We start from the raw sequence: 26,973 nt of genomic DNA on the forward strand, positions 1-26,973 counted from the left end.
TTAACATGGTAAACCTGGTATGGCTTCCTTCTTCCGGTTTGGTGAATCTTGTAGTTTACGTCTCCCAGCTTCTCCACCACCTCATATGGCCCTTGCCACTTGGCCAAGAACTTACTTTCCACCGTCGGGATTAGCACGAGAACTCGGTCTCCCGGATTGAACTGCCTCACTCTGGCTGACCGGTTGTAGACCCTGGCCTGAGCCTCTTGTGCCTGGTGGAGATGTTCTTTAACAATGGGCATCACCTTCGCAACCCTCTGCTGCATCAGTGCCACATGCTCAATGACGCTTCTGTGGGGCGTGACTTCGGCTTCCCAGGTTTCCTTGGCTATATCTAGGAGACCTCGCGGATGCCGGCCGTACAGAAGCTCGAAGGGGGAGAACCCTGTGGAGGCCTGGGGAACTTCACGGATAGAAAACAGTAAATACGGTAAGAGACAATCCCAGTCTCTACCATCTTCTTCTATGACTTTTCTCAGCATGCTCTTCAGGGTCTTGTTAAACCTCTCAACAAGGCCATCTGACTGCGGATGGTACACTGAAGTCCTCAACTGGGAAATTTGCAAGACTCTGCACAATTCTCTCATCACCTTGCTCATAAAAGGGGTCCCCTGGTCGGTCAGGATCTTCTTTGGCAAACCCGTCCGGGAAAACACATGGACCAGCTCACGGGCTATACTCTTCGCGGAGGAGTTTCTCAGGGGAATGGCCTCAGGATAGCGTGTGGCATAGTCCAGGATGACTAATATATACTGATGGCCCCGAGCTGATTTAACTAAGGGACCGACCAAGTCCATGGCAATTCTCTCAAATGGCACCTCAATAATGGGCAGTGGCACAAGAGGGTTCCGAAAATGAGATGTGGGGGCAGTTAACTGACATGTCGGGCAGGACCTGCAATAGTTTACTATTTCCCGGTGACACCCAGGCCAATAGAACCTCTGTACAATCCGTTCCTGGGTTTTTTCCACCCCCAGGTGTCCCCCCCAAGATGTGTGAATGGGCCATGTCCAACACTTTTCGTCTATAGGGGCCTGGTACTATTAACTGCTCTGCTACCTCCTCCCTTATTTTCGTGACCCGGTACAACAATTCCCCACTCAACATAAAATGGGGAAACCTTGGGTCTGCTCCCGGCTCTTGTGCAACCCCATTAATGACGGTGACATTGTTAAAGGCTTCCCTTAGTGTGGGGTCCCTATGTTGGGCAGTCCCAAAATTCTCCCCGGCCACCCCTAACTCCGGGATGTCAGGTACAGGGGACCCTTCCTCTTCATCCCCAAGGACACATAAAGGAAACTCGTCTGCCTCTGGTGGTGGCGATACCTCAGTGGGGTGGATTGGTTCCCTGCTCTTGCTAGCACACTCAGAACCCATCCCCCACAGATCCCAAAACAGACAGAAATCCCGGCCAATAATTATGGGATGCAACAAGTCTCGAACAACGCCAACTTCATGCGACTCGGTGCCATGCGCCGTTCCAATCTTCACCCTAGCCATAGGGTAGTCCTTTGCATCGCCATGTATGCACCGAACACCAATCATTTTACCCGGGAGTATGTTTAGAGGAAAACTGGCCCTCACAAGGGTCACCAAGCTCCCGGAGTCCAGAAGCGCCATTACTGCTCGACCGTTCACCTTCACGGGACACGCTTGTGGCCCCTTGTTAGGTAGCGAGTTCACACTGCAAGCTGGATATGCGTAGTATGAACTACGGCGTCCCATGCTGCAGTCCATCTGCTCGGTGGTCTGGGGACAATGGGCCGCTATATGTCCTGGCCCATGACACTTCCAGCAAATAACACCCGAGGGGACCTTGGGCACCGCCTCCCCCACCCCTTTTGACCTTGGACGCACCACCCCTTTTTGTGACTCCGCACCCTGCTGGGATCCCCAATATGGAATCGGCTGCTTCCCCAAGGAACCTTCCATCCCCTGGTATCTCTCGACCAGCCCAACCAGTTCATCAGCATTTTGGGGATCACCCTGGGCAACCCAAGTCTGTAGAGGTCTCGGCAGGGAATGCACAAACCGATCCATCACAACTCGCTCTACCATCTGTGCAGGGGAAGCCGACTCTGGCTGCAGCCATTTCTGGACCAGGTGCAACAGGTCAAACATTTGGGAGCGCGGGGGTTTGTCCCGGTGATAGGCCCAACGATGAACTCTCTGTGCCCTGGTAGTCATTGTTACCCCCAAGCGGGCGAGAATTTCCACTTTTAATTTGGGATACTCTCTGGCATCTTGTACCGTCAGGTCAAAGTACGCCTTCTGGGGCTCCCCCGTTAGGTATGGGGCCAGTACCTCCGCCCACCGCTCTGGCTGAAGTTTTTCCCTCTCAGCCACCCTTTCAAACACCGTCAGGAAGGCCTCAACATCATCCTCAGGGGTCATTTTTTGTAATGCGCGTCTTACCACCTTCTCGACGTCGGTGGTATCAGCCCGACCTGGGGTTGGGGCGCTCGTCCTGCCCTCCTGGATGGCGGTTGCCAGAAGCTGCATCTGCTGCCGTTGTTCCTGCTGGCTCTGCTGGAACTGCTGCCGCTGCTCCTGCTGGCTTTGCTGGATCTGCTGTAACAACAGCTTGTTGGTTTCCTGCTGCAGTGCCTGGGACTGGTCCAGGTGTTTCAGCAGGTCCTCCATGATTCCCGCCAGTGCTTGTTGCCCCGCTGCAAACTTCACCCAGGACATGCAGCAACTGTCTCAAGTCTCTGCTGGGACCGCTGCCCGCACGTGTACCACCAATTGTAGGGATGTGACTCACTCAGGTGCAGCGGGAGACAATCAGGAGACAGGTTCTTCCAAAGTTCATGAGGTTTATTTCTGTCATAAACCATAAAACAGCGTATCACCAAAAATAGCCTCTAGCTTAGGCAAACAAAACATAAATGTCCGTGGTTGCAGACTCAGACCGCGAGTCTCAGCACATGCTGGGAGGTGTAGTCCTCCCCACATACAGCTCCCTGGTTCAGGAGCAGGCCACATTATAAGGCTGTAGCCACACCCACGAACCCAGCAGCTGACTGGTCACCTGACTGTGACCTCACCACAGGTCCTTCAAACAACAACAATAATAATATCTGGTACGCTTTACTTATGCCTTACATTATAGAGACAAGCCATTTATGAGACACATCTCTCCCATCAATTACACGACCCTTAGCCCTGCCACAAATGGTATTTAACTATTTTCTGCAACTTCACTTAATCCTGCATGTGTCCAACCGCTATCATTCATCTTTGCAGCATATATAATGGTATTTAACTATTTCCAGCAACTTCACTGAATCCTGCATGTGTCCAACCTCTATCATTCATCCTTGCAGCATATATAATGGTATTTAGTTATTTCAACTCACCCTGCTTGTCCCCTTATGCTATTGAGGTCAAGTAACTTTTCAAAGTGGTTTATGATCCATGTAGGCCTGGACACTTGTTTATCTGCTAAATACATTTATTGTGTCCTGCTGTCCTAACTTAGTTTGATTGCTAACGGGTAAGGAGAGAAAAAAAAAAAAGGAAGATCTTAGAACTGGCCTTCTATAAATTCAGAGCTAGCCTGGGGAAGGCATTTATGTACATGTAATCGAAGTAGATGTAACAAAGTACGCTGGCAGGTATAACATGGCAGTTAGACAGGGCAGGAGACAGGTAAGACAAATAAATCTATTACCTGTACATTTGGGCTACCGCAAAAATTTACCATATGCATTTGTATAATTTATATCCTGGCCGCTGCATTTACACACATCCACTGCCCTGGTATTAACTCTCTACACTCCATCCATATTGGCCCCTCACTCCTTTCCTCTCCTATGTATAGCACGCACGCTCTTTTCATATTGCTACACAGCACAGTTCCAGTCAGTCCCACCATTCATCAGAGACGCTCTCACAAATCACTTAACCATCTGCTCACTCTGTCTATCCTCCTTCTCCTAGTCGCAGGAGACATTGCTCCCAACCCTGATCCCCCATGTTATAGAAAGTCAAACCCCCCAACTGCTACACTCAGAAACCCCTCTAATCTTATTAATATTCCCTGCCTGCCATCTGTCTCTCTTAATTGTGCCCTTTGGAATTCTCGCTCAGTGTGTATTAAACTCTCCTTCATTCATGACTTTTTCCTTTCTAATTCTCTTAACCTTCTGGCTCTTAGTGAAACCTGGATCCAGCAGTCAGACACTACCGCTGCTGCTGCTCTTTCATATGGTGGACTACACTTCTCTCATACCCCAAGATTAGACAATAGAGCAGGTGGAGACGTTGGTCTGCTCCTATCACCAAAAGGAACCTTTCAGGTTATCCCTCAAGTACCCTCACTTGTCTTCCCTTCTTTTGAGGTCCATGCCGTCAGACTCTACACCCCCTTCTCCATGCGAGTGGTGGTGGTATATCGTCCTCCTGGCCCCTCTCATCAGTTCCTGGATCATTTTGCCACTTGGCTTCCACATTTTCTCTCCTGTGACATCCCTACCCTCATTATGGGCAATTTCAACATCCCCATTGCTCTTCCCCTCTCCCCATCTGCTACTCACCTTTTATCTCTAACCTCCTCGTTTGGCCTTTTGCAGCTTACTAATTCTCCAATGCATGAAGACGGAAACTCACTCGACTTGGTCTTCTCTCGGCTTTGTGCAGTGGATGATTTTGCAAACTCCCCTCCTGCTCTCTGACCACAACCTTCTTTCATTCTCTATCAAGAACTGCCAGGCTGGGGGCGTGGCTGTGGCAGCGACGGAGTAGGACGCACGCGGTGGAAGCTCCTGCCATCCTGACAAAATCCGGTCGGCAGACTCTTAACCTCGCGGCACACTCACCCATTTTCTGACCCCTCTGGACTCCGGGTCGCTCCTGGACCCCCGCGGGAGAGCGGGGCTGGACTCTTGTGAGCCGGCGGCTCTGGAAACCTGGGCGGCTGGCGGGGCCTGCAGGGAGTGGCGGCCATCTTGGAAGCGCGCGCTCTGATGAAGAGAGACGTGGCGCCGAGTTTCATCGCTGCAGCGCTGAGGGAGCAGGACGGTGAGCTAAAAATTTAACTATTTGTGAGGGACAAGCGGTGTGAGCCCTGGAAAATTGGGCCCCGCGTCCCCCTCCTTACCATATTGCCTGCCCTGCGCCATAACTATTGGGGCCTGGATCCCTCCCTGGCTGTGGCCCCTGTGAGAGTCGCTCCCTGGGCTGTGGGGGCCCTTGCTTGCCGCCTGGGGCTGGACATTGCCTCCTTGTGAGACGCTGCGGGTCTTTGCTGTGCCTGGGTCCCTGCAATCACCCTTTGTACATAATACCCTGTCTGTCACCTTAATTTGGAGACTCCGGAGTGCACGATCTCTGCCATCCGTCTGTGCCCTATTGCCTTTAAAATGAGTCGTTCCAAAGGGTCCAGAACGGCTGCAGAAAAGCTAAAGGAATATGCCAGGATAGACCATGCTGAGGGCTCTAGATCTACAAAAATAACCCCCCACAGGTTCAGCGTAATAGCCGCCCCTCTGAAGGTGGGGAGGAGTGTGAGCAAGGGGAATTAACCCTTAAGCAGGCGTCTGAACAACTCATGCAGGCCATCTCCTTGACCAGGACGTCTCTGACTGGGAAGATAGAGGACGTATATAATGAAGTGAGACGCCTCCGGCAAGATATGCAAGCCATGAAGGGCCGCATTACGGAGGTGGAGACGCGGGTATCCCAGGTGGAGGACACCATCACACCCATGGAGGCTAAACTAACGAAAGTGGCGGGTTCCATGAATGCGTGGAGGCAAAAAGCAGATGACCTGGAAAATAGGATGCGTCGAAATAACATCCGAATTATTGGCCTGCCGGAGCGATCGGAGGTACAACATCCGGAGCAATTCCTAGAAGATTGGCTTAAAACCACTTTGGGCGACGAATTCTCCTCGATTTTTGCGGTGGAGAGGGCCCACAGAGTCCCTACTAGGCCTCTCCCTCCAGGAGCCCTGCCTAGACCCTTTCTGGCGCGCATTCTCAACTGCAGGAATAGAGACGTGGTTTTACGACTGGCACGGCAAAAGAGCCCTATCAACTTCAACAATGCCACGATCTCGATCTTCCCGGATTTATCTGCGGAACTCCAGAAACAACGGGCGCAGTTTACGGAGGTCAAAAGATGTCTGCGGGAGAGGAACATTGTGTACTCGATGATTTGCCCGGCCTGGCTCCGGGTGGTCCACGGGGGTTCTACTTCGTTTTTTACAGATCCGGCGGAGGCGGCGGAGTGGCTGCGATCCCTTGGAGGGTCTGCCGAAAAGGAATCCTAATGCATCTTTTGTCAGTTGGTATTTTTCTATTAACCGACTGATTGGAGCTACAATCGGAAGCGTCCAAGATACCAACAATACGGGACACTGGGCTCAGTGATGGTATCCCCTTGTTTGTTCAGTGATGGGAGTACAGGACTCTACTACCATGTTGTTCGTTGTTTATTTACATTGTTTTTTTTCTGTAGAGGTTTTTGGTATTTTATCTTAGGTTGTAACCGTAGTCGACAACAATTTCAGTCTACAGGTGATGTCTCTAAATTTTGCCCGGGTAATACCATGCACCATGTTCAGAGTAGCAAAGTATGGGGTCGGAGTTAATATGTATGACATGGAACGTGAGGGGAATAAAAACACCTCAAAAAAAGATCAAGGTCTTTTCACAGGTCAGACATTATCGCCCTCACATTGAGGCCTTGGTGGAGACGCACCTGACAAGGGATACGGTACGGTGTGTGCAGAAGCCCTGGGTACAATGGTCTGCCCATACATTCCACACCAGCTATTCCAGAGGGGTCTCTCTGTTGGTACATAAAGACGTCAGATGGGAGGCGGGGGAAACTCGAAGGGACCCTGAGGGTCGTTTTGTTTTTGTCCACGCAGTGGTGAACACCAGGAAATATGTAGTCCTGTGTATTTATAACCCCCCTCCGGCTCGTATATCCATCTTGCAGAAAGCAATGAGCTTTGCCCTTAACTACCCAGACGCAGATGTTATTTGTATGGGCGATTTTAATATGGTTATGAACAACCGCCTGGATAAATTGAGGCTGGATGATGTAGCGACCGGGGGGTCCTCCCCAACGTCTACAACCCCATTGTCATCATTTATGGAGGGTGGCGGGTGGCTGGATTTGTGGAGGATGCGTCACCCTGAGTTAAAGGAGGGCACTTGTCACTCATCCACCAAACGCTCTCTATCACGCCTAGACTATATATTCGGTTCTGGCGGTCTAGCAATGTGGGTGGCTGATATAGAACAAGGCAGTAGAGGGATCTCAGACCATAGCCCGGTCGTCCTTAAACTCAAATATGGGCAAGTAAACAGTGGGATAGCCTGGAAGTTAAATCCATTCTGGTTAAAACTGATGGGATCTCCGGACAGAACGATTGATCAGTTGAATTGCTTCATCGCGTCCCACCCGGAGCCCCAGGATATTAATTTATTCTGGGATGCCCTTAAGGCATACCTGAGGGGCTGTTTGTCCTCCACGATCTCTTATATTAAGCGGGTTACCGCAGGGAAAGATGACGAGGTGGAGCAACAACTGAGAGACGCGGAGGCAGCATATATATCTAGCCAGACCACCGGGAACAGGAGTGAGTGGCTGGCTGCCCAGAGGTTATATACTCAGCACGTGGACACTAAATCTAAGCGTAAATTGTTTTTTACTCGTCAATCCTATTTTGAATTGGGGAACCAAACGGGCAAATTTTTGGCCCACCTTGTGCGCCAACATAACACCTCTAATATGATTTTGCAAATTCGCAAGGTAGATGGTACACTGGTGTCTTCGACCGAGGATATTCTCGGCTGTTTTCAGGATTACTACAGGTCACTATATAAATCTAAAAGTGACTTTGATACTTTAGGGTGCTTAGACTATTTGTCAGATATATCATTTCCCACATTAGATCCTGAGCAGCGGGCCTTTATGGACACTGAGTTTACTCCAGAGGAGATAGATAACGCTATGACAGATATGGCTTCTGGGAAGGCCCCTGGACCTCATGGGTTACCTATTGAATTATATAGGAAGTACCGGGATATATTGACGCCACTCCTAGTAAAGGACTATCGGGGAATTCTATGCCTGAGTCCTTTTACGGGGCTAATATCATAGTGCTTTGGAAGGAGGGGAAGGACCCTTTAGAATGTGGATCCTATCGTCCCATTTCATTAGTGAATGTGGACTATAAAATTTTTACCAAGATTCTAGCTACTAGGCTGAATTCCATTATATTGAATCTCATACATCCAGATCAAACGGGCTTTATGCCGGGCAAAAGCACTTCCATTAACATCAGAAGAGTCCAGTCAATAGTCCAATATAGCTCCTTGGTACCAGACAACAGATGGGCATTGGCATCGTTAGATGCTGCCAAGGCTTTTGACTCTCTTGAATGGCCTTTCCTTTCCGCATGTTTTGCAGAGGTATGGCTTTGGCAATCAATTTATTACATGGATCAAAATATTATACATGAAAACTAAGGCCCGTATTATAATAAATAATTCTATATCTGAATCTTTCATGTTGCATAGGGGAACCCGCCAGTGTTGCCCTCTATCCCCGGCTCTCTTCGCTCTTGCGATTGAGGCACTAGCAATACGTATAAGGTCCTTCCCCAATATCCGAGGTATAGATATAGCAGGTTGGGTAGACACCATTGGCCTATATGCCGATGACATGGTGATATTCTTGAATAATGTGGAAGAAACTTTGCCGCAGGTGATATCCCTTATAGATAAATTTAGTAAATATTCAGTTTTACATATAAATTGGGAAAAATCTGCCCTGTTACCCCTTTCCCATGCTCCGATTCCCCAGCTAGAGGATCTCTCCCCGCTGCCTATTGTATCTAGTTTTAAATATTTGGGCATCTACATCTCTAATAATAGTACACTTGATTTACAACTTAATGTCCACCCGTTGCTGGACCTGGTTAAAGCTAAATTTGCGTCTTGGAGTAGGCTCCCATTATCTGTGGCTGGACGCATTAATCTGATTAAAATGATATTACTCCCTAAATTTGGCTGCTCGCTCCAGCACAATGCGGTAGCGGTGCCCAAGTCCTTTTTTGTTAATCTTAATTCTCTGGTCACGTCCTTTATTTGGGGGAAAACTAGGCCCAAACTTAAATTGTCCACTTTACAAAGACCAAAGAAGGGAGGTGGGGCGGCGCTGCCAGACTTTTTCCTGTACTACTTAGCTAGGCAGGCTAAAGCTTTAAATAAATGGATGCCGGGTAACTGCCTCCCTAATTCTGAAAGCCACCTGCTTCACGCTGCACAAGCGGATTGCCCATTGGGTTTCCTTGAGTTGGAAAAAACTAATGCTCCACGTCTGCTGCCCCTGCTCCAGCTGGCACGATTAATATGGAGACAAATCAAGAATGTAATAGGGTTTAGGGGTGTTGTGGCTGAAATGCCCCTGTGGAGTAATAACTATTTTTCGGAGCTACTGAATCACCCATCCCCCGTTTTTTGGGCTCAGCATGGCGTTTCTTCAGTGGGAGACTTGTATGACCAGGGGACCTTAAAGTCTTTTGAACAGTTACAAGCCGCACATGATATTCCAAGATCTCAATTTTTTCGCTATCTGCAGCTGAGATCGGCTCTTCAGTCACATATGAGGGATGGGGGTGTGGACCGTACTACTTCGTCTTTACCTCTGATAGGAATTCTTAACTCGCAGGGTCCCCAGGGTTTTATATCCTCCTTGTACACATATATGCTGTCAGTAGGGGCAGAATCGGCCATAAGCTCTACAAGGATGAAGTGGGAACGTCTCATCCCTGATGCGCAAAGAGAGGAGTGGGAGGAGATTCTGGAGTCTCCGATTTGAAGTATCACCATCTATCAATAACAGAATGATACAAATGTATATAATAAATCAATCATATTTGACTCCGTTGCGACTTTTTAGGATGGGTCGGCTTCAATCATCAGAATGTATGCGATGTCACTCACCAGATGCTGATTTTATTCATATGGTGTGGCAATGTCCCATTATCCTACACTACTGGAAAGAGGTCACCACACTACTGACATCCTTGATGCAGGCCCCTGTCCCTCTAGAGCCATTGATTTGCTTGTTTGGGGTATGGGAGGAGGAGATCTGGGATCGATATGCTGGAGTCTTCTTGCGCGAGATTCTGTTTATGGCGCGGAAAGTGCTGGCACTGAGGTGGATGGGGGGCTCAGATCCTTCCTTTAGATTTTGGATCAAGTTGGTGAATTCGGTTGTTCCATATGAGCGCACGTTATATCACAATAGGGGATGCCCGGGGAAGTTTGAGAAGATCTGGGAGAGGTGGAATTCCTCTCACCTTACTCTACAAAACTGAGACATCATGCACGACACAACGTGATCTAGGCTGCGGAAATAGTAGATGTTAGTTGAGATAGTGGTAGATGTAGTTTAGGAGTTCTAGTTAGCTCTTACTGTTACATGACAAGGTTTGTGAAATTTAAATTAAAGTGATATATGTGTGGGGAAACACAAACCGTTATCCTTTTAAATATGTTTGGATGGAAATGTACACATTACCTTGTTTATTTGTGAGAGTGTGCAATTTCTTTGTATTGTTATCACAACTCATTGTGTATGATGTGCATTCTTTGTACTCTGGTGTTTAATAAACGAATTTAAAAAAAAAAAAAACTGCCAGGCTGCTCAGGTCACCCCCACTGTCCATATTTATAGAAACATACAGGCCATTAACACCCAGAAACTTCTGAAGAACTTGCAGTCTTCATTGGACCCTATCTCCTCCCTCTTATGTCCTGATTCTGCATTGAAGCATTACAACGAAACACTTCAAAGTGCCCTGGATGAATTTGCACCTCCTATACATAGAACACCACAACACAGACGGCGACAACCCTGGCACACCCTGGAAACACGTTTCCTGCAGCGGTGCTCCAGGTGCGCCGAACGTCTGTGGAGAAAATCCAACCTACCCGAAGATTTCATCCATTATAAGTTTATGCTTCGAACATGCAACACTGCCCTTCACCTCTCAAAACAAACCTATTTCAACACCCTCATCACCTCACTGTCCAATAACCCTAAACGTCTCTTTGACACTTTTCATTCTCTACTCAACCCAAGAGTACAGGCCCCAACCACGGAGCTTCGAGCTGACGATCTGGCCAATTACTTCAAAGAAAAAATTGACCTGATCCCAGGGCTGTGGAGTCGGTAAGCCACAGTTGCGACTCCGACTTCTGGATTTTATCCGGCTCCGACTCCGGCTCTGACTCCTTCATAAATGGCCAATTCATAACAACAAATTTACTGTTGTAAAATATTAAACATCGTGCTTATTCAGTTTCTCACCATCATATAAGTAATCAGACCACTTAGAGCAAAAACTACATTTATTAGAATACAATTAGAATATAGCAAATAACTTTTATAAACTTTTCTAAACTGTAAGTAAATATGCAATAAACACTTTTATTCAGTTAATAAGAAGAAATCTATAAATTTGTCCTCAGAAAAAGTATTGCCTCTGTCAGATCCTCCTTCATGGATGCCCTCAAATCTGATCTAATTATTTTGAGAGCAGAGAACAACCTCTCTACACTAACTTGTGTTGGTGGCAAAGCAGTAACCACTCGGGCAACATCTCTGACAATGTCAGGATACAGAGGAATCGCTTGTTGCACTGTTATTTTTGATGAACGGTCAAATTTCTCAATTTCTTTTAGTGCACATAAAAAATTCTGCTGAAATGTACTGGCTGTGTTCCTTGATGGGGATGACTCTTCTATGCGGGAACGCTTTGCACGGTCCTTGTGATCCAAATATTTTTCGAAATTAAATTCTTCATCAGTTGATGATGAGGGTGAAGATGTGGCAGGACGACCAAATTCTTCTTGTTCCTCCTGACTGTTCTGCAACCCTTTCATCCTTACTGCTATTTCAAACAGAGCTTCTTTTCCTTTACTTAGCTGTTGATCATCTAGAAGAATCCGATGCATTGGGTCTACATAAACAGCTGCCAAAAGAATGTTATTTTGTAATAGTAGCTCCTCTCTCCATTTCATTGATGTAGCAATGCCACTTGCAATTAACCCTCCTCTTTGGGACAGGCGAAACATCAGGTTCTTCCACTCCTTTAAGAAAATACCTAGAGTTAAGTCCTCTGCTTGTAATTTTTTAGTCACTGTAAATGGGTGCTCTAGCAATTTTTCCAGCTCAGTCACCTGATTCCACTGACTTTCATTTAGCGTCAGTTGAGGGTTAGCCATGTCTACAAGAAAGGTTTTCAGTTCAACCAAGCGCTGAATCATTAAGTAAGTACTGCCCCATCGTGTGGCTTGATCAATAATTGCCCCTTTTCCAGCACGTCTCTTCAAAATTGAGTCAACTTTAGGGGTTCTGGCAACAGTAGCCAATTTTCTCACCTTGCCAATCAGTGCAGCAGCATGTCCTTCTTGCAGACTGTCTCTTATAGCCAGCTGTAGCGTATGCACAACACAGCGCATGTGATGAATGAAAGAACATATTGACACAGTTTCAACAAGATCATCTAAACTATCATGTTGCTGTTCATCTGAAGCAACTTCAGTTTGCTCCTCAGTTACAATACTGTGTTCCTCTATTTCAAACATTTCTGTGTCTGTGGACCCAGAATGTTCTTCTAGCTGCTGGTCACCATCATTACTCTCATTCATTAGCTTAATAGTACTTATCATATTTGAAGCATTGTCAGTTACGACAGAAAGAACTTGCTCTTTTTTAAGTTCATAGTCTTGCAGAACCTTTTCCACCAAGACCTGGAGAAACTCACTGGTGTGATGAGCTTTGGTGTCTTTTACTGCCAATGTCTTGGTAACTATTTCATTTTTGTCACAAACAAATCGGACATTGATGGCAAAATAGTTCACTCTCTGACGTGTGCAGGCATCCATTTTAAGAAACAGAAAGCGTCCCTTGAGAGTTTTTTTTAAGTTCTTCCTTTTGTTTAAAAGCTTCTTCGATTACTAATTTTCTAATACTCTCTCTCTCCAGAGAAACACCAAGCTTGCGGGCCATTTCCCCATTCAGACACATAAAAGCTGGTCGTGAAAATAATGAAATAGGCACACTATCCTTTACAACAAGCTCTATGATGTTTTTTAAATGTATCTACTGTCATTGTCACAGTAACTTTGTCACTAACAAAATATCTTGCAACTGATGGCTGCAAAGTTCTCTGCTCCTTTGTTTGGCTGGAAGAGCTGGGCACTGGTTCATTGGTTTGGATGCAGTCTTTCTCATCCACTGCTTTCAGTACTTCTGGATGAAAGCGCTGTAAATGTCTCTTTAGATTAGAAGCTCTGGTAGGAGCATTTTTATCTTTGCCTGAATATGCACTCATCTTGGCTTCACAGCATTTGTTTTCGTCTGGATCATTTGTCATACACTGACAGACATAATTTTCTATCTTGAGTGATGGTGAAATGTTCAAATACAGCTGATTTAATGTGATGCTTCTTTGACATTCTCAGGTTTTTAATCCTGAATTCACAATCCAAATGACAATTGTTTTTCCTAAAAACAATTGTACAAAATTATTGCCAGGTCGTACAACTGATATAGTGGTCAGTAATACTGTTATTATTCCTCATGTACTCACAGTTAACTGATGCAAATTTTGTTGAAAGGATAATACTTCTTACAGTCTTCCTCTTCTGAGTAGTAGGCAGCTGTGAGATGCTTGGAAGACGCACACCTAGTATGATCTAGTCTAGAGGAGGAGCTTTACTACTAAGAATTTGCAACACATTTTCACTTTCAGTTTCATACATTGTAAGTAGGGGGGTTGGGGCAGCATGAGGTTAACCAAGTATAAGATTAGATAAGGGCAGTGGAGAACAGTGACACACAAGAAGTAAGAAATGTCTCTATCTCCAGCAGAACTGCTTATCACTGTTGTTCATAGTTTGATAGAACATATATATTTGAGTAACATTTATAAAATTCATATGAAAGTTCAATTATGAAATATTAATACATTTTTTTTAAAGCTGGAGTCGGTACATTTCTACCGACTCCGACTCCAACCAAAACTAACTCCGACTCCACGACTCCAACTCCACAGCCCTGCCTGATCCGACAGGATATTATCTCCCAATCACCTCATACCATGCACTGTCCTCCCTGCCCCCACTGCATCTAGCTCACTCTCTGATTTTGAACCAGTCACAGAAGTAGTAAGCAGGCTCCTTGCATCTTCTCCCCCAACCACTTGCACCAGTGACCCATTTCCGTCACATATACTCCAGCCCCTTTCCCCTGCTGTCACCCCTCACCTAACTAAAATATTTAACCTCTCTCTTCTGGTATCGTTCCCTCATTTAAGCATGCTGTCATACATCCAATACTTAAAAAAACATCCCTCGACCAAAACAGTGCCGCTAACTATAGACCTGTCTCTAATCTTCCCTTCATCTCTAAACTCCTGGAACGCCTGGTCTATTCCCGTCTTATCCGCTATCTTTGATAACTCTCTTCTCGACCCTCTCCAATCCGGTTTCCTCTCTTTACACACTACTGAAACTCCCCTCACTAAAGTCTCTAATGATCTTCTAACAGCTAAATCAAATGGTCATTACTCCATGCTAATTCTCTTGGATCTCTCTGAAGCATTCAACACAGTGGATCATCAGCTCCTCCTCACTATGCTAAATTCCATTGACCTCAAGGACACCATTCTCTCCTGGTTCTCCTATCTCTCTGACCGCTCCTTTACTGTATCTTTTGCTGGCTCCTCCTCTCATTTTCCCCTTACTGTTGGGGTTCCTCAAGGATCAGTCCTATGCCCCCTCCTCTTCTCTTTGTTTGACCAATCAGGGCAGTATACAATCAGTAGATTTAGTTTCCAGTACCATCTCTATGCTGACGACACCCAATTATACGCTTCTTCTCCTGACATCACGCCAGCCTTTCTAGAAAACACCGGCGATTGTCTAAACGCTGTGTCTAACATCATGTCCTCACTATATCTGAAACTGAAAGTGTCAAAGACTGAACTCCGTGTTTCCTCCCGCTACTAATGTACCTATACCCGACATTGCCATTTCCGTGTGTGGTTCCACTATTACTCCCCAGCAACATGCCCGCTGTCTTGGGGTCATACTTGACTCCGAGCTTTCCTTTGTCCCCCACATACGATCACTGGCTCGCTCTTGTTATCTGCACCTCAAAAACATTTCTAGAATTCGACCTTTTCTTACTTTCAATTCCGCAAAAACTCTTACTGTTTCTCTTATTCATTCTTGTCTCGACTATTGTAACTCTCTTCTAATCGGTCTCCCTCTTACCAAACTCTCCCCCCTTCCATGTGTCTTGAATGCTGCTCCCAGGATCATATTTCTCGCCAATCGTTACACCGATGCCTCTACCTTGTGCCAGTCATTACATTGGCTACCCATCCACTCCAGAATCCACTACAAACTTTTTACCCTCACCCACAAAGCTCTTCATGGCTCAGCACCACCGTACATCTCCTCCCTTGTTTCAGTATACCATTCTACCCGCGCCCTCCGTTCTGCTGATGACCTAAGGTTAGCATCCTCAATAATCAGAACCTCCCACTCCCGTCTCCAAGACTATACACGTGCTGCGCCTATTCTTTGGAATGCACTTCCAGGTCAATACGTTTAGTCCCTAATCCGCACAATTTTAAGCATGCCCTGAAAACTCATTTATTCAGACTGGCCTACCGCCTCAACACATTAACCTAATCTATCCCTATGTGGCACAGCCAAAAGTTTTTACCATAACCAGGTTCCCCGCATCATGTTCCCACATGCTTTATGCATCCATTAGCCCTCTGCATCTGTACTGTTACACACATTATGGCTGGTCCATACAATCAGGGCAACTGTTACCACCCACCTTTCATGTCTCCCTTTTTTCCTCATAGATTGAAAGCTTGCGAGCAGGGCCCTCATTCCTCTTGGTATCTGTTATGATCTATGTGATTATTGTTATGCTGTAATGTCTATTGTCTGTACAAGTCCCCTCTGAAATGTAAAGTTCTGCGGAATATGTCGGCGCTATAGAAATAAAATTTATTATATTATAACTGGGAAAAATCCACTGTCATGGCTGTAGATGGTTGTGTTGTTGATTTGCCAGTGTCGGGGGGAGGGTAGTAGGTTGGCAGTGGTCCGACAGTTTAAGTACCTGGGCTTCAGGTGCTGAGTAAAGGGGGTTTTACACATAGCGATATCGCTAGCAATATCGCTAAAGCGTCACTGATTTTGTGACGTTATAGCGATATCGCTGTGTGATACTTACCTCCGACCGGCTCCCCCGCTGTCCATCGCTGATCGCGTGAGATTGGGCGGCTCCATTTCTCGTCGGGCGCTTCCTGCTGTGTGAGACGTGCGACGCTGGAGGCGGGCGGGAGGACGTCAGGATCGCTGTGTGTGAAAGTTAAGTATTGTCCGCTGCGTCGCTGCTGCATCGCTGTGAGATCTTTCTGTATGAAAGCTCACTAGCGATCATTTAGCGATGCACCAGCGATCCTGACCTGGTCGTGTCGCTGGTGCATCGCTAAATGTAAAAGGGCCTTAAGTTTAGGAGTAAAGTAGGGGCGTGGTGAAACTGTATCTTTCATTAGTAGGAAGAATTAATCTGATTAAGATCATTTTGATGCCTCAACTGCTGTGCGTCTTGCACAATGCCCCTATCTGGTTCCCTAGGTGGTGGTTTCGTACTATTGACTCTATATTTAGGGATCTTGTGTGTGTGTGTGTGTGTGTGTGTGTGTGTGTGTGTGTGTGTGTAGCAGCCAAGGATCAGACTTGAGATATTGCAGAAGACCAAGTATGGAGGGGGACTGGCGCTTCCGAACCCTTGAATTTATTACTTAGCTGCTCAGGGCCAACACATGAGGGGGTGAAGGGAAGTGTCTGGGGCTGGTTTAATACAAAGGATCTTGGTCCAGGTGATGGGGAGGGATCCCTTTGTTCAGGGGTTGGAGGCAGGAAGTTTTAGGAAGTTGGGTTTGATGTATCCTACTTTAGCCCTGATACATAAAGTCTGGGAGGCAATGAAAAAGATTAGGGGTTTGGAACACTTGACAAATTTTCCCCGATATGGCAAAACGAGACTCTACCGGAATTTGTTAAAATGGGAGAATTAAAAAATTGGATGAGACTGGGAATACAGTACATGGTTCAGGTGCAGGACGCGCAGGGACTGGTGCCCTTTGGAAAGTTGCAGGACGATTATGGGCTACCGGAGGTCTGCAGATTTCAATTTGGGCAGTTTAGGCATGCTTATGTTACGCAGAGTAGGACTATGAATATGGAGATTCACAAGGATATATTGATTATGTCTGTCCAGAGGGGGGAACAAAAGGGGTAGTGTTGGGCATTTATAAAGATCTAATGCATACTTTTTTAAATAATTATCCTATTAGAGCACAGGGGAAATGGGAGGAGGAGTTGGGTAGGATAGAGGAAGATAAATGGGAAATGATTATGGAATATGTACCCCAATTATCGCTGAGTGAACTGGGCAGACTCTCGCAGATATACACTCACTGGCCACTTTATTAGGTACACCATGCTAGTAACGGGTTGGACCCCCTTTTGCCTTCAGAACTGCCTCAATTCTTCGTGGCAGAGATTCAACAAGGTGCTGGAAGCATTCCTCAGAGATTTTGGACCATATTGACATGATGGCATCACACAGTTGGCGCAGATTTGTCGGCTGCACATCCCTGATGCGAATCTCCCATTCCACCACATCCCAAAGATGCTCTATTGGATTGAGATCTGGTGACTGAGGAGGCCATTTGAGTACAGTGAACTCATTGTCATGTTCAAGAAACCAATCTGAGATGATTCGAGCTTTATGACATGGCGCATTATCCTGCTGAAAGTAGCCATCAGATGTTGGGTACATTGTGGTCATAAAGGGATGGACATGGTCAGCAACAATACTCAGGTAGGCTGTGGCGTTGCAATGATGCTCAATTGGTACCAAGGGGCCCAAAGAGTGCCAAGAAAAAATTCCCCACACCATGACACCACCACCACCAGCCTGAACCGTTGATACAAGGCAGGATGGATCCATGCTTTCATGTTGTTTACGCCAAATTCTGACCCTACCATCCGAATGTCGCAGCAGAAATCGAGACTCATCAGACCAGGCAACGTTTTTCCAATCTTCTACTGTCCAATTTCGATGAGCTTGTGCAAATTGTAGCCTCAGTTTCCTGTTCTTAGCTGAGAGGAGTGGTACCCGGTGTGGTCTTCTGCTGCTGTAGCCCATCTGCCTCAAAGTTCGACGCACTGTGCGTTCAGAGATGCTCTTCTGCCTACCTTGGTTGTAACGGGTGGCAATTTGAGTCACTGTTGCCTTTCTATCAGCTCGAACCAGTCTGCCCATTCTCCTCTGACCTCTGGCATCAACAAGGCATTTCCGGCCACAGAACTGCCGCTCACTGGATTTTTTTTCTTTTTCGGACCATTCTCTGTAAACCCTAGAGATGGTTGTGCGTGAAAATCCCAGTAGATCAGCAGTTTCTGAAATACTCAGACCAGCCCTTCTGGCACCAACAATCATGCCACGTTCAAAGGCACTCAAATCACCTTTCTTCCCCATACTGATGCTCGGTTTGAACTGCAGGAGATTGTCTTGACCATGTCTACATGCCTAAATGCACTGAGTTGCCGCCATGTGATTGGCTGATTAGAAATTAAGTCTTAACACACAGTTGGACAGGTGTACCTAATAAAGTGGCCAGTGAGTGTATGTACTCCATAGAGTATATAGGACTCCTGAACGGCTGTATAGAGCGGGTCTGAGACAGACGTCTGAGTGTCCTAGGTGCGGAATGGAGGGGGCTGGAATTCTCCATGTTATGGCAGTGTCTAAATCTGAACCCATATTGGACAGTGGTGCTTAATGCCATAGGAGGAGCGTATGGTTGTAGGATTGAGAGGGATCCTGTGGTGTGTGTATACTGGGATATGTGGAGGAGGTCCAGGTACATAATAAATACAAGGTGGCAATTGTTAGATTATTATTTATTGCGCGACAACTGATCACCAGATACTGGATAAATGAAGATCTGCCGACGTTGAGGGAATTTTTCAGACAGTCTGACTCTATTGTGAATATGGAAAAAAAAATTACATTTAAGAGAAAAGGCATAAGAACATTTGAGACACTTTGGACACCTTGGATGGAGAGAAGATGACCCTGAACTTAGGTTACACCATGCATTATTTGCTTCTCTTGTATGTAATGGGGGGAGGGGAAGGGAGTGAGGGAATTTCTGAAACTAATGACCATTGTTAATGTTCTCATTGTGATTTTTGTTCTATTGTTTTGTACCTTGAATTTGGTTAAATAAACATCTGATTTAAGAAAAATGAAAAATCACAACGTGACCCAATAGAATAGATAGATAAAAAGATGTCAGTCACATATAGAATTAGTACAGTGTGTTTGCAGCTTACTCTACATGTATTCTATTGCTTACTACATTTTCTGAGAAAAAACTGGTGTGGGGTCCCCCAACAATTTATTAACCAGCAGAGGGAAAGTGGACAAGTGGAGGTAGATGTTTATAACCTGGGAAGTGGGTAATACCCATAGAGTTTCCCAGGTGTGTGGCGTAGCACACTCGCTTGGCAGCGGATTAACGTAGTCAGGCATGGGTTTTTCACACAAAACAGTCCATATGGTTTATTTAAGCGCCATAAACTGTGTCATAAGCCAGGTTCCACATCACTGGCTTACACATAGTACATTACTTTATCACCTAAGTTTTACCAAGCATTCACTAGTCACGCCTGGCTTTCTCCAGTCACCGGGTGACTGCACAGTTCAATAACTGACCTTTGCCAGTGCAAACAGTTCTTTCCCCATGCCCGGGGTTACCTCTCGGGAGCTCCTGATCCTCAGACTGACTTCCTGTCAGTCTTGGTTCCTGGGGAAGCTGCTCAACTGGAATCACCACCCTTGCGTCCAGTGCACTACCAACAGTCCAATCCTCAGACAGAAGGTATCTCCCCCAAACGCAGTGCCTTCAAAGACTCCGCAAACACACGTGGCCTGTCCGGGTGCTATTCAGGACATTCGACCAACACCCAAGCCACCAGGTCCGAGGTCTCACCACGTGCTCCAGGAATCCGATCCTACTCCCAGGATCTTTCAGTCACATTATATGGCTGTAACCACCCCCATGGATGGGGCGGTGCATGTGTGGTTAGTCAATTTCCACCCAGCTCTCTGACTAACCCTATAAACCCCTCTTATAGTTCCACAAGTGTTTGCTTTGTTTACTTATAAGTCCCAGCATACCCATATCACTTTGGGCTTACAGCGCAGAGAACCTCTGCAACACATACCGGCAATTTACAATAATACCAGTCCCTAATTCACCATCATAATTATGCCTCCAAGTGCATCCTGAATTGCGCGCACAGCGCCCCCTAGCTGTAACAGAGGTTACTGCATCACACAGGATATATATATATATATGCTCACAGCTGTATACATAGAATTGATAGATATAAAGATGTCAGTCACATTTATAATTAATACAATGCATTTGCAGTTTACTGTACATGTATTTAATTTTGATTATTTTTCTGAAAAAATTACATGGACTTAATTTTCATAGCCAGCAGAGGAAAAGCTGACAGCTGTGGACTGATGTTTATAGCCTGGGAAGGGGGTAATACCCACAGAGCTTCCCAGGCTATTAATATCAGCTCTTAGTTGCTGCTGAGAGCTGATATTTTTAGTCTGGAATGGGGTCAATACACATGGACCCTTCCAAGGCTATTAACCTCTGCTGGTTATGAAAATTAAGCCCATGCAATTTATTCACAAAAATAAATACATGTACAGTAAACTACACACACATTGTACTAATTATATATGTGACTGATATCTTTACATACAGTATATAAATATAGGATAGATAATCTATCTGTTCTATTCTGTCCTGCTGAGATTTTACTTAAATTGCTGGATTTTCATCAATCAATCTATCTATGTATGTGTGTGTGTGAATGTATGTATATGTATGTATTAAAGAATATTTCCTTGGAAAATGTTTAAATGACAGAATTACTCTGTGTCAAAGCTCATATTAAAATCGTATTGCAATCTGATAGCAATCACATGGCATTCAGATGTCAATCGTATGCTAAGTGTGAAAAATCTTACTTTACTCTCATGATAATCGCATAGCAGTTGCATGACACTAGTCCTACTTTTCTGGACTGAAATCAGAACTTTTTTTCTCGGTAAAGGGTACAAGCCCTTAACACCTAATCCCCTGAAGCTATTGTCCCCTGTAAACAAACAAAAATAAAAGACAACAATATCTCTCACCTGTCCAAAGTTGAAAGAATCCAGAGTTTCCACCGCTGTAATATATTTGTGACATAATAGTGATATAATCTTTATTTATATAGCGCCAATATATTCCGCAGCACTATACAATTCAACAGTTCAAGTAGAACAGTCATAACAAAGTAAATGAATAATGCAAAGATATTGTAAGCTCTTATGGGCAGGGTCATCAATGTACAATGTGGTGGCGGTGACACAAAGAACAGGGGCTTGTTTACAATGATGGTCCAGCCATCTTGAGGAATTGGAGGTAGATAAAGGTTGGATGAGTTAGTCAGCAGCCAATATTTGTAGAGCTTTTAGGTACAATGGACTTAGATGGAGGATTATGAGTCAACCGCTCCCGCTCAAGAGCTGGGCAAAATGACAACCTGCAGCGAGAGCGAGCCCATGAACTGTGCTGACCTCGGTGAGAGCATCGCAGTTCACCGTGAGAAATCGGGCTGCAACGAGTCATGCTACCCAACTTTTGAACCTGAGTGGTCGCCTCAGGTCACCGCTAATGCTGATGAGCAAATGTCGCACTGATGGATTACGGTTTGGGATACTTTGTATTCTTTCAACTTTGAACAGGTGAGGTGATTTTTTTTTTTTTTTTGTTTGTTTCTTTATAGAGGATGGATTCAGGGGATTAGGTGTTAAGGTGAGTATAATCTGATTTTTTTTTTCTTTCTTTATGTAGACAGCGAGGGCTGAATACAACTCTCAACATTGTCCCCTGCTCATGCTGATAACAAGCAGAGCAGGGTACAATGATGTGAGCTGTCTTCAACACTTGACATCAGGGATCAGTGTGCACAGTACTGCTGATTCCCAGGAACCGGTGCGTATCACACTGATGACACATGGATGTCGGCTGGACAAACTTCTGTCTGGGATGATTTGGTGAATCCTGCTTTGAGCAGGGAATTCATACAGATGACCCAGGAAGGTCCCTTCCAACTCTACCATTCTATGTATGATTCATCAGTGTGCTTGTGTGCGAGACGTTTTGCGGCCTGTACTGCTGCTAAAAAAGTCATGTCAGCGTGTCTTGCCACAGCCACACAGACTGTGGAAACACAATGACATGTGCCCAGATCCATTCACTTGAATGGGTCTACGTGTTTAAGTGTCTCCGGTACGTATGAAAACTGTTATCACATGTACCGGACAAACTAACGTTTGAAGGAGGCCTTAAGGGGGTGCTCCCATTTCCAAGATCCTGTCCCAAAATATAGTAAGTGGAATAATAATAATAACAAATACCTCCAATTAGAAATGTGGTATAGTTTTCCTGATTCTCTGTCACTTACCCCATGTCCAGGGCATTGCAGTAGCTTAGATATCCATGGTTATGACCACTAGCAACTAACATTCACTATGAGTGTTAGTAACCATGGATATCTAAGCTAATGCAATGCTCTGCACATGGGTTGAGCAACATAGCGAGTCAGAAGAACTATACTACATATTTTCTAATATTATTATTACACCTAATACATATTGGGATAGTTGATCAGAGATGGAAATACCCCTTTTAAGAATCTTACATATTTTTATGGTGCATATTTTTATCTGTTGCTATTGATTGTAATGTAATAAAGCTTATTTTTAATCCTTCCTTTATTGTTTCAAACTTTTCTGCGTTAGTGTGTTTTGTTTGTCGATTTTACTTTAGAGGTTCAGTACCATGGGATTTGTGAACAGGTGGCTCACCACTGTCTTAGGTCATAGTTTCATTATACTTTGAGTTGTATAGAATTATGTATATAGAAATTATATAAAATATAAGGCGTTGATAATGAAAAATAATAGAATCAATTTTATTCTTGGCAGGTGACTGTGGTGTCAAACCAGATACCTATGAAAAGCACGCCATTATTCCAGCTATACCTCCTGCCCTTCAGAGCAAAAATCAATCATCGGAGCCTTTTCAATCAGTCACCTATTTGGATTCATCACAGACTGTTAAGCAAAATGAAAGCCGCAAAAGTGATGCTGAACATCAAATAATTCCCACAGAGAAGAAACCATTTACCTGTTCAGAATGTGGGAAATATTTTAAACATATAACTAACTTGCTTGCACATGAGAGAATTCACACAGGAGAGAAGCCATATTCATGTTCAGAATGTGGGAAGTGTTTTACAGAGAAATCAAGTCTTCTCCATCATCAGAGAATTCACACAGGAGAAAAGCCATTTCCATGTTCAGACTGTGGGAAATGTTTTAACCGTAAGTCATCTTTGCATACACATTACAGAAGTCACACAGGGGAGAAGCCTTTTTCATGTTCAGAATGTGGAAAATGTTTTACTAAAAAAGAAAATCTTCTTAATCATCAAAGGATTCACACAGGTGAGAAGCCATTTTCATGTCCAGAATGTGGGAAATGTTTTATCCAGAGATCAGATCTTCTTAAACATCAAAGGATTCACACAGGAGAGAAGCCATATTCATGTCCAGAATGTGGGAAATGTTTTACTAAGAAAGAAAATCTTCTTAATCATCAAAGAATTCACACAGGTGAGAAGCCATTTTCATGTCTAGAATGTGGGAAATGTTTTATCCAGAGATCAGATCTTCTTAAACATCAAAGGATTCACACAGGAGAGAAGCCATATTCATGTCCAGAATGTGGAAAATGTTTTACTAAGAAAGAAAATCTTCTTAATCATCAAAGAATTCACACAGGGGAGAAGCCATTTTCATGTCTAGAATGTAGGAAATGTTTTACCCAGAGATCAGCACTTCTTAATCATCAAATAGTTCACACAGGTGAGAAGCCATATTCATGTCCAGAATGTGGGAAATATTTTACTAAGAAAGCAAATCTTCTTAATCATCAAAGAATTCACACTGGAGAGAAGCCATATCCATGTCCAGAATGTGGGAAATGTTTTACTAAGAAAGCAAATCTTCTTAATCATCAAAGAATTCACACAGGAGAGAAGCCGTATTCATGTCCAGAATGTGGGAAATGTTATATTACGAGATCACAACTTGTTGCACATCAGAGAACTCATACAGGGTAGAAACCATTTTTTATGTGGAAATGTTATTCCTGGGCATCATATCTTCTTCGTCTAAAAACTCATGTAGAGTGTGAAGGAAATAAATAATCAATAATTGAAATCAATCAGGCAGCAGAGTTACATTTAGTTGACAAAAGGGTGAAACTGGATATACCCATGGCTTTTGCTTGAGGTAGATGTCAATCCTAGCACCTTAGCTCCTGGATTCTCAGCTTAGAGAAATGGTCTGTACTAGAAGGAATATCTCCTATTGCCTGTATAGGAAGAGACAAGTTTTGTGCACCTCTGAAAAAAGGACGTTACTGAACAGAGGCCAGACGGAGTCCAGAGTAACTCCTGCATTACAGTAAATAACTTGGGGGTCTCATCTGAATCCTGACACGCAGAGATTTAGATGTAAACCCCGATGCAAGTGCTCAACATAGAGCGCAGGATAAATGTCATCTTAACTACCTTACCTACAATGGACGTAATATTCCGTCCATGTGACCCTGGACCTAATTTCTATGGACGGAATATTACGTCATAGCAATCAGCGGCGCCCACGTGGTGAGCGCCGCTGATCGCGGCCGGGTGTCAGCTGATTATCACAGCTGACACCCGGCACAATGTGTCGCCCCGACACGTTAACCCCTTGCACACCACGATCAAACACGATCGCGGTGTACCGGGGGTTAAAGGGAAGCATCGGCAGGGAGGGGGCTCCCTCCGTGCTTCCCTGAGCCCCCCACAGCAGCGCAATGTGCAGCGCTGCTGCGGGGGGCTCTTTCCCTGCAGGCCCCCGAATCCAAGATGGCGACGGGCACCTTCTGGGGCCTGCAGGGAGCTGGCTTCCTCAGTGCCTGCAAAGCGCAGGCATGAGGAAAGCCTGTGCAGTGCCTGTGACAGATCGCTGATCTGTCAGTGATCTGTGACAGTGATGTCCCACCTGGGACAATGTAATAAAGTTAAAAGAAAAAAAAATGTGTAAAAATTTTTTAAAAATCGCTAAATAAATTAAAAAAAAAAAAAAAAATCTCAAATTCATTTTTGGAAATAATAAAAAAAAAAAACTAAAGTACACACATTTGGTATCGCCTCGTCCGTAACGACCCGCCCTATAAAACTATCCCATTACTTAACCCCTTTAGCGAACCCCTTAAAAAATAAAAATAAAAAACGAAGCAAAAAATAATGATTTATTATCATACCGCCGAACAAAAAGTGCAATAACGCACGATCAAAAAGAGGCATATAAATATCCATGGTACCGCTGAAAACGTCATCTTGTCCCGCAAAAAACGAGCCGCCACACAGCATCATCAGCGGAAAAATAAAAAAGTTATAGCTCGCAGAATAAAGCGATGCAAAAATAATTGTTTTATATAAAATTGTTTTCATTGCATAAAACCGACAAAGCATAAAAAATGACCTAAATGAGGTATCGCTGTAACCGTACTGACCCGAAGAATAAAACCGCTTTATCAATTTTACCGCACGCGGAACGGTGTAAACGCACCCCCCCAAAAGAAATTCATGAAACGCTGGTTTTTGTTCATTCTGCGTCCCAAAAATCGGTATAAAAAGCGATCAAAAGATGTCACATGCCCGAAAATGGTACCAATAAAAACGTCAACTCGTCCCGCAAAAAATAAGACCTCACATGACTCGGTGGGTCAAAATTTGGAAAAATTATAGCTCTCAATATGTGGTGATGCAAAAACTATTTTTACAATAAAAAGCGTCTTTTAGAGTGCGACAGCTGCCAAACATAAAAACCGCCATAAATAGTAAATCAAACCCCCCGTTATCACCCCCTTAGGGAAAAATAATAAAATTAAAAGAAAATGTTTTTATTTCCATTTTCCCATTAGGGTTAGGGCTGAGATTAGGGTTAGGGGTGTGTTAGGGTTGGAGTTAGAATTGGGGGTTTCCACTGTTTGGGCACATCAGGTGCTCTCCAAATGCAACATGGCGTCTGATCTCCATTCCAGCCAATTCTGCGTTGAAAAAGTCAAATAGTGCTCCTTCCCTTCCAAGCTCTGCCATGCGCCCAAACAGTGGTTTACCCGACATATAGGGTATCAGCCTACTCCGGACAAATTGCAAAACAACTTTTGGGATCCAATTTCTCCTGTTACCCTTAGGAAAATAAAAAATTGGGGGCAAAAAATATCATTTTTGTGGAAAAAAATGATTTTTTTTTAATTTTCACGCCCGGGCGTTATAAACTTCTGTGAAGCACTTGGGGGTTCAAAGTGCTCACTACACATCTAGATAAGTTCCTTGTGGGGTCTAGTTTCCAAAATGGGGTCACTTGTGGGGAGTTTCAATAGTTTAGGTACATCAGGGGCTCTCCAAACGCACATGACACCTGCAGACCATTCCATCAAAGTCTGCATTCCAAAACATCACTACTTCTCCTGAGCCCCGACGTGTGCCCATACAGTAGTTTTCTCCCACATATGAGGTATCAGCGTAGTCAGGACAAATTGGACAACAACTTTTGGGGTCCAATTTCTCCTGTTACCCTTGGGAAAATAAAAAAATGACTAAAAGATCATGTTTGTGGAAAAAGTACGACTTTTTTATTTTC

At 44.7% G+C, this 26,973-nt stretch overlaps 1 protein-coding gene across 1 annotated transcript in view; it reads left to right on the top strand.

Annotated features, from left to right (window-relative positions):
• Positions 1-24,502, top strand: part of LOC141094226 (uncharacterized) — a 754,752-nt gene extending 730,250 nt beyond the window's left edge. The window contains exon 7 of the mRNA XM_073580034.1: positions 23,200-24,502. Coding sequence (XP_073436135.1) covers positions 23,200-24,398 — 1,199 coding nt within the window. The 3' untranslated portion in view covers positions 24,399-24,502. The remainder of the gene's footprint in view (positions 1-23,199) is intronic.
• Positions 24,503-26,973: the final 2,471 nt, after the last annotated feature.

This window comes from Dendrobates tinctorius, unplaced genomic scaffold (assembly GCF_039654945.1).
Source record: "Dendrobates tinctorius isolate UK_male_01 unplaced genomic scaffold, ASM3965494v1 ptg000063l, whole genome shotgun sequence".
NCBI lineage: Eukaryota > Metazoa > Chordata > Amphibia > Anura > Dendrobatidae > Dendrobates > Dendrobates tinctorius.